The 14,232-nt window shown below is 39.2% G+C and overlaps 1 protein-coding gene and 1 long non-coding RNA gene across 2 annotated transcripts in view; both read right to left on the bottom strand.

Annotated features, from left to right (window-relative positions):
• Positions 1 to 2,205, bottom strand: part of LOC124646268 — a 29,219-nt gene extending 27,014 nt beyond the window's left edge. Inside the window, exons 1-2 of the mRNA XM_047186389.1 lie at positions 2,115 to 2,205; positions 1,571 to 1,729 (exon numbers count right to left, since the gene is read on the bottom strand). Coding sequence (XP_047042345.1) covers positions 1,571 to 1,729; positions 2,115 to 2,205 — 250 coding nt within the window. The remainder of the gene's footprint in view (positions 1 to 1,570; positions 1,730 to 2,114) is intronic.
• Positions 2,206 to 2,250: 45 nt separating this feature from the next.
• LOC124632979 overlaps positions 2,251 to 14,232 on the bottom strand; it is a 29,962-nt gene continuing 17,980 nt past the window's right edge. Inside the window, exons 2-3 of the long non-coding RNA XR_006984692.1 lie at positions 10,194 to 10,334; positions 2,251 to 2,456 (exon numbers count right to left, since the gene is read on the bottom strand). This is a non-coding gene — a long non-coding RNA (uncharacterized LOC124632979). The remainder of the gene's footprint in view (positions 2,457 to 10,193; positions 10,335 to 14,232) is intronic.

Raw genomic sequence — 14,232 nt, forward strand, 5'->3', positions numbered from 1 at the left:
ATCAGATAAAGGGTATCTAATACTACTATGTAATAACATCCACTGCTATATCGATAGGTTGAACAATGGAGCACTTTGCTAAACAAATGGATATAATTGTGCCCTGATTCGATCTATGGGCTTAAATTGAATAGCCTACTGAAATATACATATTTAGTTGCATAGCAAATAATACTCGTATCTGGTATTGTCTGTTTAGCTGGCATCGTTGTTCATTTGCGTTTAATAAATATTTGATAGATATAACTTTGATGTTCTGTGTGGGCTAAATTGCTGTCAGTTCTTTATAGCTTACAAAATTATTTTGTGTATATTCAAATAAATCTTTTCCTTTCCAAGACACTGTAGTGATCCCTTACATTCACCTTCGACCTTTTAATGCGAGACCCTCGAAATACTTATTTCGACGCCTGTCATATTACGTCTGTTCAATTTGAAATCTTATTATAATATACTTGAAGTATCCTTTCAAATACACACATTGCCGGAGGACTTCTCAACATTTCGACTGACCCGAAAACAAGCCTTTTCTTTGGACTAAAAATTATTAGCATTAGGTAGCATTCAAAATGCCAACAGTGTCAGACTCCTTTTCACGTTTCCAGATACATAAATTTTATTCGAGAAATATTATTTTGATTTACTTCATGTGCCTACATGCGGCACATTACGGATTTCAAAGACGGAACTTGAACTTTTTGGGCTTCTTCTATATAGTATGGTTATAATATGAGTTTCTTGGTAGGTATATACATATATACGTTATTATTTTAGTTGAAGACAAAGTGTAGCTATTCAGATTTATGGAAAGTAATTCTTGAATTGATAGCATCAAATCTGTGTCCATATGGAATCCTTCAAAGTAAGCATGGGACCATTTGTTATTTTATGTTTTCTTTTTCCTTGAATATAAACGACATACCATTTATTATTGTAATGAAATGCTTTTTCCAGAAGATACAAATCTTTTCATAAATTATAATGCTATCTTTTGACCCAAATCGTCGTTAATCCTAGATACATTGACCAAAATTTGTTATTCCGTCGTGTGTATCCTACCATAAAATTAAAAATAATAATTTTCTACCGGAAAAGGAAACATATCAATGATATCTTGGAGCAATGCCAGCCGCATAGATAATAATTGAATTTCTTGTAACAAGATACATCTTGTAGAGAAGAGTAATTTTGTTCGGATAAAACTGGATGAAAAATAAAGGCTAAGTGTAGTACAGCATGGAATCCATTAAGACCTTCGTATACACCAGTACATTAGCTGGAGTTTAACATCTGGCACGGTTGTGTGCAACTTGAAAGGAAAATGGGAAATGTATTAACGTAAATGAGTAATGTTAAATTATACACCTTATCAGGTCAAAGATAAGGATTACCCGAAATCAAAGGCACTATTATAATGCCTTTGTTCTTGTCATACGTACTAATGAAAGTTACAAACTGTTCAATTATTTTAAAAGTTTTATTATTTTTTTCGATCGTCAATACCATAAACTCACAATTTACTTTCTGATGAAAATAAATAAACATCGCAATAAAATCGACTCCAACTTACTATTAGCACAATACTGCTCCAACCCGCATTGCGCGCACCGCGTCGGCGCGACATCGCCGCAGGGACAGGCTCCGTCGCGCACGCAGCACGCGCACTCATCGCCGTCGCCGCCGGGGCACGCGCAGCCCGTCGATGCTTGCGTCCACAGGTCTACCTGACCTGGTGACAGATCAAGATATTGGCCTAACTACTACAGTTACAAATTAAAGAGAAGGTGAATGTTGTGACGTATAAGGAAGTTCAGGAGTTGGCGCTAGATAGGGCGTAAATGGAAGGAGCTGCACCGACAAGAGCTGGGCTCTTAAATTACTACAGTTAGCATTTGAATAACTACAATTATGCCTAACAAACACAGGCTCTGTGATCATAGGTGGTTGTTAAGATGTCATAAGATGTTTGCAGCGTCTTCTGTCTAATATTTATGCAAGAGAATAGGACAATTTTGACACGGATAGCAGACCCGTCACAAGGCGGGATAAACACTAAAAAAAAAAAATAAGACAATTTTGAAAACCAACTTCTACAGTCGTAATTAAAAACTTACTGCTACCGTCGAGGAAAATGGGCGTCCACGCAATCTGCGCTGTGCAAGCGGCGCACGCGGCGAGCAGCAGCAGCGGCAGCGGCGGTCGCATGGTGCAGCGGGCAGTCACCGCACACCTCGCCCCGCCCCCCTCCCGCGCCGCCTTCGCATTTGCACCCCCCTCAGGCACCCTCACAAACACACACGAACACGCACACTGTTCACACAACGCACTAATCGCATTTTCGCACTCACTTTTTCCGAGTATTTTTATTTCACCACAGTTTATGGCGTTTTTATTACGAATCCCCACAATCTTCCATTTTCAGTTTGAATCCGCAGAAGTTGTGGCTGTTGTGATGTCTGCAACAAAATATTATCTCTGTTAGATACGCCTTATTACACTCTGATAGGCGAGAATCAAAGTAATACCTTATATCAAATTGATCGTTCATCTTTATGTCTGCTACAGATATCCTTGATTTGTTACAGTAAACACACCTAAAAAGTTATTGGAAGTAATACGACTAAACAATGAGTATAGTATGTAAATGGATTGTTTTGTCAGTTGGTTGTAGCTCTGAGCTTCCTTTCGCGCAATATATTGTAATTAATTTTGTATTTACTTGAAACTCGCGAGGGAGTTGCGGGCAGGTTACCTGTGTACATTGTTTCAGATAAGTTTGTCTTGACTTAGTTTTAGTTACCTGTTTGTTTATGCAGGAACTCAATAGAAAGAGAAGATCATTTAAAAAGGATGCGTGTCTATTGTCAAATGCTATCAATCCTTTGGTTTACAATTCTGTGCATTACGTTGCTTGTACGTATGAGCTGCCTATCCATGCCTGAATCCTATATGCCTTCTTAGACCGATTAGATCAGATTTTAAAGTAACATTAAAAAGTATCTGCGTATGCGGATATTTATTAAAATTTTAGGAATTTAAATCAAATCTTCTAGATTTTATTTAAAAGACAGCTCCTTATCTACGGTAGATCTTTATTTTCTTTGCTGCTGCGGCGCCGTTGAAGGAACATACGGACAAAGCCACGCTATGTCCAAACATATGTTTGCCAGGGTGTCCCAGGGTGTCCAGATGTTTACAGCTTACATACCTTACATACACGCTTTACCATGAACAACATCGCTTGCTCCTTATCCTTATGCCGTACCCAGACATTGACACCAGAATCTAAATGCACAGATGCCTGTGATTTTTAGTTTGGCAATTAACCCAATAATTCGGCAGCTAAATTCTGAATTTAACGTCTGGTATCTCGACGATGGGACCCTGGGAGGCAACAGAGATACCGTACTTAATGATTTCATTTTCCTAAGAGACAAACTCCATAACATTGGCCTTGACCTAAACATTTCCAAATGCGAACTCTTTATATCTGACACAACCGACAGACAGACGACACTCCAAAATTTTAACGCAGTAGCCGATGGCATAAAAATAATAGACAAAAGTTCTCTTTGCCTCCTGGGGTCACCAGTACTGGAAGAGTCATTTTCGGATTTTATTGAGAACAAAATTCAAAATTTCAATGATATTTCGGAAAGGTTATTCAAAATTAATATACATTCAGCCATCACCATCCTACGATACTGCTGCTTTGGCCCCAAATTAACCTACATCTTGCGTGCTTCTCATTTATGGAAGCACATCAACCTTTTGGATCAAATTGATAAAATAATTCGACATACACTTTCATCAATTTTAAATGTGGCCTTGGACGACAAAGCTTGGTCTCAAGCTACACTTCCCATCCGTATGGGAGGGCTTGGCGTCCGCAAAATTTCCAGTATTAGTTTACCGGCATTTATTTCCTCCGTTCATGGCACTGACAAATTGATCAGGAAAATACTACCTATTACACTGATCAATTTTGAGGTGCCATGCCTGGCGGAGGCTATTAATGCTTGGAAAGTCACATGCCCGAATACCGATCTACCCGCCAACCCATCCTCCCAGAGACAGTGGGATGAGCCGCTCTGCAGAGTAATACGGAAAAATCTCATTGATACGTCAATTACTTCTGCGGAGCGAGCACGCCTACTGGCTGTGGGTGAATGGGAGTCAGGTCTTTGGCTTCACGCATTTCCGTCGGCAAACATAGGCACCATGTTTGACGACACCACTTTCAGACTCGCTGTCTGCCTGCGTCTGGGTGCTTCGTGCTGCACTCCTCACCGCTGCCACTGCGGGGAAGCTGTCAACAGCCTCGGTCACCACGGCCTGTCGTGCAGTCGGAGTGCGGGCCGCATACCACGACATGCGAATATCAACGACGTGATCCGTCGGGCTCTTGTTGCCGTCGGCGTGCCAGCCGTACTTGAACCAAATGGTTTGGCACGCGACGATGGCAAGAGACCAGACGGCATGTCGCTATTTCCGTGGAAGATGGGTAGGACTTTAGTGTGGGACGCGACCTGCGTCGACACTCTTGCGCCATCCCATCTTCCTAGAACTGCGTGTTGTGTTGGCTCCGCCGCTTCACAAGCAGAGGACCTCAAACGGCGCAAATATAGTAGCCTTATCGGGAATTACATGTTTGAGCCGTTTGGGGTTGAAACTCTCGGGCCGTGGGGTCCGAGTGCTCACGCGCTTGCGAAGGAAATTTCTAAGCGCCTTGTTGACACTTCTCGTGACCCAAGGGCTGGCTTTTATTTCGCACAGAGGTTGAGCATTGCCATCCAACGTGGCAATGCTGCCAGCCTTCTGGGTACATTACCCAGTGACAGCGATGAGGAGCAATTTTTTGATGCAATGTATTAGTTTTAAGTTGTATATATGTCACCGTAAGATTACAAACATCGTTAGATTACAATCTATCTCGAGAGATTGTAAACTGTCGAATTATTGTAAACCGTAACACCTGATTGCAATTTAACGCATTATTTTTCGCTATATTATAATCTATCGATGAGAAATTGTCAAATTGTCATCTGTCCGAAAGCTCTCCCTGATTGGTCAGTCTTTTTGTAAGATCGAGAGCGATGTAGAGCGGTCAAATTGTCAACTGGCGTAGAACGGAATGCATTTTGCGCGCTGATTGGTAGAACGTCAAAAAAGACAATGTTCTTTGCAACTCCCGGTGTCACAGCTCTTTGACGTGCAAAAATAAGTGACGGTTTAATTTTTTATAAAATCAAAAATTGTACTTAATTTTTAAGACTCAAATTACACACAATTAAAAATTGTATTAAAAATTGAAGTTAGTGACGAAAACGAATCGCTGCAAAACCGACTCCACGTAGTCTTGTCTGCCCTACCCCTAGAGTGCAATTCAAAACCGCGTAGGCGCGGAGGGGCGAGGCGGCCTGCGAGCTGAGGCGCAGGTAGTTTCAGCGCTCGCCGCCGCGGCTGAGGCTGGCCGGCTCCGCCGGCCAGCTAGCCGAAGCTGCGGTGGTGAGCGTGAAAACCATCTGCGACGATAAGCTCGCATGGGACCGCCGGAGCCCCGCAGCGCCGGAGCCGTGACAGAAGTTATGCTTGCTGCATGTTGCATGCTTACTTCCATGCTGGGTCAATTAATATGGGATGTGTTATATTTTAAACAAAAAACTCAGTAGGTACGAGTTAAAAAATTAGAAGGTAAATAAATATTTTTATGATGTCATTTAATAGTATTTAAGAAGTTTACTGTTAGAATGCATGCTACAAATTTAGATGCAAAAAAATAACCATCATGCTGAGTTGTATTTAGAGTGGAAGATAACTCGTGGCTAAGATAGTATTATTTAGATGCTCGACGCTTTATTAATTGTGGCTGACTTAGTAATTTAGAAGGCAACATACATTTTTGGGGGCGAAAAATGATATTAAAAAGAAGCCTGTTTAATTAGCACCCCTTTTATTTTATTTTTAAATATTAGTTTGTATTTGAAGACAAAATACCTAACTGTATTTTTATAAGAGTTATTTTTATATAAATTTAATACTTGAAGAATTTTTGAAGAGCATTTATTTTATTTAACTGACACCTCTATTTCATTCCTAACTCTACGGGAACTCCATGGGAACAGAACGGCTGATCGTGATTGGTCGATCTTACAAAAAGACTGACCAATCAGAGAGAGCTTTCGGACAGTTGACAATTTGACAATTTCTCATCGATAGATTATAATATAGCGAAAAATAATGCGTTAAATTGCAATCAGATGTTACGGTTCACAATAATTCGACAGTTTACAATCTCTCGAGATAGATTGTAATCTAACGATGTTTGTAATCTTACGGTAACATATATAAGTTTATTTTTAATTTATAAAATTAATGTAAATATTTTGTAAATATTATGTAAATATAATGCACAGCAAATGCCTCACAGGGTGTGAGCCTGAATACCTACACAGCACTGGTATATAACAAGCAGGTGGCGAGGATGATGATGGCTCGAACCCAGTGCTCGAACCGAACATAATAATTAGCTACTTTTAATGTTGGTATATTTTAAATACACGCACAATACACGCCTCAATACACTCGTGGCGCATCGTAATGTCTGGTTCCACCCTTGAATTATATAGTTGTGAAATTTTACATTGCTCAAAATCGACAAGAGTCCAAAACACTTAGTTTTTTTTTCACAAATTTTAAAAGAATTAAATATCTAGGTACTTACGTTTTTCGTTTTATTTAAAATATTAAGTAGGTAGTGTTATTCATTAAAATTATCGAAAGCATTAAGTATTGATATGATCATGTAAGTTATGCTGTCCTAGTACTTTACTATTTTGGTTCGGCCATATTCTGTAAATTAGTTTTTGACTAATCACCTCATCCGGGGAAACTTCTTTCCGTACCCGGATAAAACGTACTTTGCGTTCAGCGCAGAGAGTGTAGCTTCCTAACAGTGAAAGAATCATTGGGTTTGACGCATTTTGTGCACTTCTCAACTTGTACATCATGCTCAAATGGTGCCCTTCGCAACTAGTACACTTCTCAAATGGCACACTTTGCAACTGGTGCTCTTCTCAAATAAATTGATTTGTTATCTTATATAATTATCTTGGAGTAGGTGACTCTTTCTTACATATTTTTTTTCTTATTTTCATCAATCACCGGAGTTAAAAAGTGAACCTACCAATCTCGGAATTTAGATGCAACTGCTCTCCCCGTGTACCAGGACAGAAAACTTACCTGAGTATTCCAATTTCCCGACGGAAATACTCACCAAGTACACGGATAGCATAAAATACATCCCACAAGATCAAGGTATTCAATTCTTATTTGTGAAAAAAAAAAACTAAGTGTTTTTGACTCTTGTCAATTTTGAGCAATGAAAAATTTCACAACTACCAGATCTATTTAAGAAATAGTACCAAAATATATCCACATTCAAAACAATATATATTTTAATTCTCTTTCTAGGATGACCATATCAACTGTGACAACAAAAGGGTTGAAAAAAACCTATAATATTGACAGTAGTACCACGGGTAGTTTTTTCTTGCCCGTGGTACTACCAGACCGCTTGGTAGTACTACGGGAAGAAAAAATTGCCCGTGGTACTACTGGTAGTATTATTGGTAGTACCACGGGCAACAAACGGGGATTTGTGCTTTCACTGTATATTCTCACTAATTTCATCTATATCGGTTTAGCAGTTTTGCTGTGACAGCAGTATATAGACGAGTGTGAAATAGTTTGATTATATAGTCGTGACTAACTGATAGGTGTCAGGAACGCATTCTCTGAACGGCCGAAGTATACCAGATCTATTTACGAAATAGTACCAAAATATATCCACATTCAAAAAAAAATATTTTCAATTCTCTTTCTAGGATGACAATATCAACTGTGACAACAAAAGGGTTTAAAAAAACCTATAATATTGACAGTAGTACCACGGGTAGTTTTTTCTTGCCTGTGGTACTACCAGACCGCTTGGTAGTACTACGGGAAGAAAAAATTGCCCGTGGTACTACTGGTAGTATTATTGGTACTGGTAGTACCACGGCCAACAAACGCAAATCCCATGGGTTCTTAATTTTGTAACTTAACGGGGAAAATGGTAGGTACCTTTAAGATTTGATCCCAGTGGTAGACAACAAGATAATAATGAATTTGAATATATGGAACTCCAACAGCGCATTTTATCCGAGGTGTCGTGGTGAGAGCAAAGTGGAGTAGAATGATAAATAAAGCTGCCCCCATCGTGGACCCAGGCCATGGTATAGTAGGAAAAGAAAATAAATGGCATTTAAATAATCATAAGGCTGATATAGCCAAGCATTTCGGCTAAATTATGCTGATACATCTTTCTACATTTCCAAATGAAACACTTGCTTTATTAGAAAAACTTTATAACAAATATAGCCGCCAAATTGTTTGGGCATAACAATAAAATAAACAAAACGATAATTTACAAGTCACACGAGTGTTTATTATAGAGGTGACGCTTCACTTGCAATAGTAGCAGCAGCTTGGTGTATTGGACGGCTGCGCATACACACAGTCTACGTACTGGCATTCCGTGCACGACATGCAAGGCTGATACAGAGAAGTACACGGGGGGTTACACTGTGATTTGTTTCTCTCGTAGTGGAAGCAACAGTTTCCCTGTTCGCAAACAAAAACAAAATAAAACGATAAAAAAATAAACGGCACAATAGCACCCAAGATCAAGAATTTATACAGAATCAACAAATAAAAATCTAATTTAATTCAAAAATCTCTACGAGGGACGGCAATTTTCTTATTTGCATAAGCAGATAAGTTTCTGAACTCGAATCCCGTAAATTAATTAACTTTGCAGGTAAAAAAGGCAAGAATCGTAAGTCCAAATTCCTATCCAGAAAGTTGCCCTGTTTCGGATAATAACTACGCTTTCTGTTAATTACTGGGCTTAGGCGAGGAGTGTTAAAGTTTAAATTCAGTTAGAGATCTGTTAACTTTCTTTCGTGTTAAAGGATGCCAAATGGCCCAGGTGATGGTGTGTACAATTCATTGAATATTCAACTGTGAGATCCCGCTTGAGTTTGCGGACCGCAGCGGATTAGTGAACCATCACGTTAAGAGATTAAACTTTAATTAAACTGTCAAGTATGTCAACCAATAAAATGTTTAACTAAATAGAAGCAAGTCAACGGGTATTTCGAGTACAGAGCCGGCCTAATTCTGCGAGCCTTCGGATTACAGGGCCCAATCACGAAGAGTCGTATCTTGAGCCCCAGTCGAAAATAAATCCCCATCCGAACCCATGTCGCGTTCAACGAATAAACATTGTGGTCCACGAGACGGCACGATCGATGTCAAAAACACACCAAACAGGCGTACTCCAAATAACATCTAATCTCACGTAAATTGCTCGTAAATAGTGGAGCAATTTAATTAAAATTCTAATTCTGCGGATAATCCGATTCTTAAACATTCATTCCGAAGTTGACAAATTCTGTAATTTGGTTAGAGACTGAGAACTACGAGGAGGTCGCTTTAACTTTGTTATGTTGCTTTTCATAGATTCAATGTATTTGTTTATGTAGTCTATGTTTATTGAGTATTATACCTAAGCGTTTAACGCCTATAACCATGGAATTTTTTAATTATCTTATTGCCTACAAATACTCCAGGATTAAAAAAAACTTGACTATAAACTTGTTTTAGTTAGCTTTTACGTACTAAAGTCCTAATTTCTCTTGCGACAGATTAATGTGTTCTAGAGTTTGGAACTTTTTAAAAGAAATCTAATAACATTTTCCGGTTGTGGTCTATGGTCTACGTCAGATTCATTTTTCTAGCACTGACTGGGTATGTAATGAAATTGAATTTCTCCTCGGCGTCACCGACGGCGTTTATTCGGCTTTTTGCTTTGGCTTCGGCTTCTAAAAGGATATTGCGTGGGAATCAATTCAGGTGGCGGTTTTCCATCCTCCTACTGAATATTAATTTTTCATAAAATATCGCCAAGCTCAATTGGAATGAACCGAAAGAAGTTATTTGTTCAAAAAGCATTATTTAAGAACTCAGGTCTAATATTTCAGCTAGAATTTAAAGAAGCCGTGTATTGGCACCATAAAATCATGTGACTTCTGATTCTAGTCTTTTTAGAAATGTTAAGATTGTTAAGGTGCAATTACTTAAATCAGTACCCGTTCATCTTCAGAGTGGTACCGTCGAATTTCGCTGTCAGCGTCCACCGCGTATGAAGAGACAACGAAAGGCTTTCGCCTCGCACGGGTCCCGCACGCCACTTCACAAGCGCGGCGCATCAGTACCGTTGGTTGATTTGTCTGGAACAATACAAAATACCATTTTAACTATTACAGTTATAATTGAAGTTTGTGCACAAATACTGAAAGATTTGCATTAATTGAACCATGAAAAGTAAAACCGTACAACTTGAGCCCCCCGAATAATAAATAGTACCAGAAAAGCCGCTTACGTGAGGTCATCTCATTTATTATTGTCATATAACGTTGCATGCAGTTATTAGTCATCTAATATATCTTCAAGGGATACTTCTATCGGCTTCTTCCTAAGGTAATTGCAGCCGAGTGCATGCTTGGTTTCGCAACAAGGCACTTTAGCGGGATCAGCTACTTTGACGGGGTTGACGCGGACTTCACATTCGATGGACACGTCTCGAGGACACCTTACAAGGAAATTCGCAGTGCCGAGTAGCTTCGAGTGCTCCTGGTCTTGCATTCCATTGCGCTTGAATGCAGATACGGGTAGCCTTCTCACCTGCAACGGACCAGACAGACGCAGTTTAGTTGCGCCCTACTCAGGCATTGCGAATTTCCCCGCATTTTCGCGACATTCACAAAAATATGGCGAAAAACATTTAGTTAATATTTTTCTTTATTGAATAAGTTACACTCGCAACAAACATGGTTGTAAAAAATTGAACATTCTTTGAAATGTCTGTATAAACTCTATTTATTAATTTACGCACCAGAGAGGTAGGAGGTCAGTACTTCTTTTTAAGTACGGCACATTTCTTCGACGGTTTGACGGGGATGGCGATAGGGTGGTAGCTCCAAATCGCATTGTGCCAACACTTGCGAATGTATGAAACGCTGCCGCATTCATTGTATTTGTGATCTTGAATTCCGTTCCGTTTTAGCGCCGATGACGGCAGGGGATTTACCTGCCAGGTGCGTCCTTTTTCTTACTTTTTCTTCAAAAAGTTTTTTTCATACAGATAGTAAACGCTACATATATGTTAATGATGACCGTATGTTAGGAGATAAACGAGGTTTATTTTTTTTCCTTTCGCTTTCTTACAGGAAGCATTTCCATGGTGACTCTCGGGAATATTCTACACATAGGCTCAACGGAAGTATGGACACAATATAAACCGTTATTTTCTCTAGCAGTACATAAGTAGCGGATTGCCCCTCGATACCCATGAATCTGATCCTGCATTCCGTTTCGGCGGTATGCTGACATGGGGAGTCTACCATACCGTGTCGGAACGTACCGTTCCTGAAACTAACAACAAAACAATGGAACCACGAAAATATTCAGAAAGATACGCCCGGTACGATAATGTGGCAAATCCGCTGAATATTCAAGTAAGTGTACTCAGAATATACTTTGGAGAAACTGTTTTATGGCAGAACATTCAAAGATTCATAAAGTATGGAGTAGTGTTTTAGAGAGAATTTTGCTTCAGGGGTAAGTCGATAAGAAACTTTCGGTCAGTGGGTCGTCTTAGGGGCGGAGTTTCTATTTGTTTAATTTGAAAATTTTATGCAGCAAGGTGTTGGTAAAAAAATTAAATAAATATGATACATTTCACAACATACTTATAAAGCATGCCGTAAAATACATTCTTATTTTACGAAGGAAAATTGCAATTTATGGCACTTACAATTCTCCCATCTTCGTATCTGTAGCAAGGTATAATGTATTTCGTCTTGACTTGTTTAGGTGGGGGACAACAATGTTCGTAACTCGGTTCTGGTGCGGAACTGTGCTCATGCCGCTCATGGCGCTCATGGCGCTCATGTCGTGGCTCGTGTCGCCGCTCGCGTCGCGGGGAACAGCATCTGGCCGGTGGACAACACTCTCGCTGAGGACAACAGTCTCTCTGACACTCCCGCTCATATACTGGACAGCGTGGCGGAGACCGCGGACGCTTTTGCTCGCAGCACACATACTGTACTGGCTTCTGGCACCGTGGCAAGCATGGATAGCAAGTCGGCTCCTCTTCACAATAGTTTGGGACACAGCCTGACGCTATCAGCATTGGAGTCACAGTGCACTCCCCACAAGGCGGATAACAGCATTCCATTTTTTCCGTTTTTATGTTTCCTTTTCAATATTATGTTTTATCCTTGTTGATTTTAAACTAAATATTTTTACTAGAATTTATAAATTATGCCCAAAACTTTGAAATGTGGTGGTAAATTTTTCGCTGTCAATTTTAAAATGAGATCGTTTTTGTTTTTTTTATTACATGTCAAATGGCTGCTTTTTATTCAATGTTTTTATTTCAGTGCTTAAAAACCACGGAGGTCGGAAAAATAACTAAAAACTATGTTTCTATAAATACCTCTCTGGTGTACGCGTTGTGATTTTGGGCGGCGTGGCGCGGCGTTCGCAGTCGCACGTATAAAAACTTTGTTACTAGATGGTTCATAAAGTTTTATTTTCCAGATGGTCGTCGTCTGTCTCGTTGAGATAATTCAGTTTTCAACTTTATTCGGCCATGGAGCATAAATATTGGGAAAAAGTGATTCAATAAAGTAATCAGTACAAACACAATGTGATTTTCCACAAAGTCCGCAAGTGTCCCCGGTTTACGTCATTTGCTGGCACGGCGTCGTATTGCCAGTGGCAACGCTAGGGGCAAAACTCTAAAGCAAAGCTTTTGCAACACATTTGCAAACATTCAGGCGCCGCCTCCTTGTCGCCGACGATTCGAAAATGCAATTTTCCCAATGCAAATCGAACGCTCCAGACAGATTTAATGCCTTTTACTTGCCGATTCCGCACATAATTTCCGAAGAGAATTGGTGATGGCTAAGTCAATATTGAAAAAGCCGAATAAAACCATTATTTGCTATGACAAGGAAATATTTATTAACCACGAATCCATAAAAAGTAATGTGTGATTCAATGGGGTGAAATTGATTTAACGTTTGAGACGATTACTTTTTAGTTTATTTCTTTCATTTCTCTCCACTTTTACAAATCTTTGTTCATCTTTGATCTCAGCATTGAGCACACAAACGCAGTTTAGAAGATTAACAGCAACGACTTTAATTTTGTTAATGTATTCGGGGACCGTTTTGGGAAGATTGAATAATCCGTAAAAATGTTCACGAACATTGGTTAGGTTTTTAAATTGCTTCAATGTAGAATGTTTACACGTTGTATCTATGAAAATGCACTCTCGATGCGTTTTGTTTGTATTGCTGAAGTCTGGCTCGCAAACATTTTACTCTGCGGTTTACGAAACGTTGGTAAACTCTCGACACATTCAGAATAAAGTTTTCTAACACTCAAAGTATCGTATACTTTGTTTGGTTACTTTTAAAATATTGTTTTATACTGTTAATGTTTTTGAAAATTGCTCGGAAACCTGAATAGTTTAAGCTGCATAGGTAAAAATCGAATCGAATGTATAATTTCTTGCTCATCACTACTAGCTACCATGTAGCAATGTCCAAAACACTACCAAGGACATATCATAAGTAAATAGTAGAAGAAGAAAGTAACCCACATTTGCGATTGCGGTCGATGAAGTGCAGACTAATTAACAACTATATAAATATTCGGATCTAAGTGTGTATCAAAATTAATGATGTATCCAAAAAAGCTTACGATACACATAAACAATAATAAGCACTTCAACGCTGACTCAATAGATAAGATCATGACACGTCTGCTAGTCACGTTAACTTCCTGAAAATGAAGATTATTTCCAATCGACTTGTTCCTTTCGTTCTGTCCTTTGAAGTGAATTCGATAGCGATCCCCTCGTACGTACCTATTGTATGATATTTCCACTTTATAACCTTCAGATAGCCTATATTTGTAAGCACCATATACCTACGTAGGTATGGCTTTTAGTCACAGTAAGGCTTTTGTATTGAATCTAAACCAATGGGAATAGAAATACTTTACCTACTGTACTTTATACTTTCTATTTTCTTTTGCATGCATTTGTTATTGTTC

The sequence above is a fragment of the Helicoverpa zea genome, chromosome 1 (assembly GCF_022581195.2).
Source record: "Helicoverpa zea isolate HzStark_Cry1AcR chromosome 1, ilHelZeax1.1, whole genome shotgun sequence".
Classification (NCBI taxonomy): domain Eukaryota; kingdom Metazoa; phylum Arthropoda; class Insecta; order Lepidoptera; family Noctuidae; genus Helicoverpa; species Helicoverpa zea.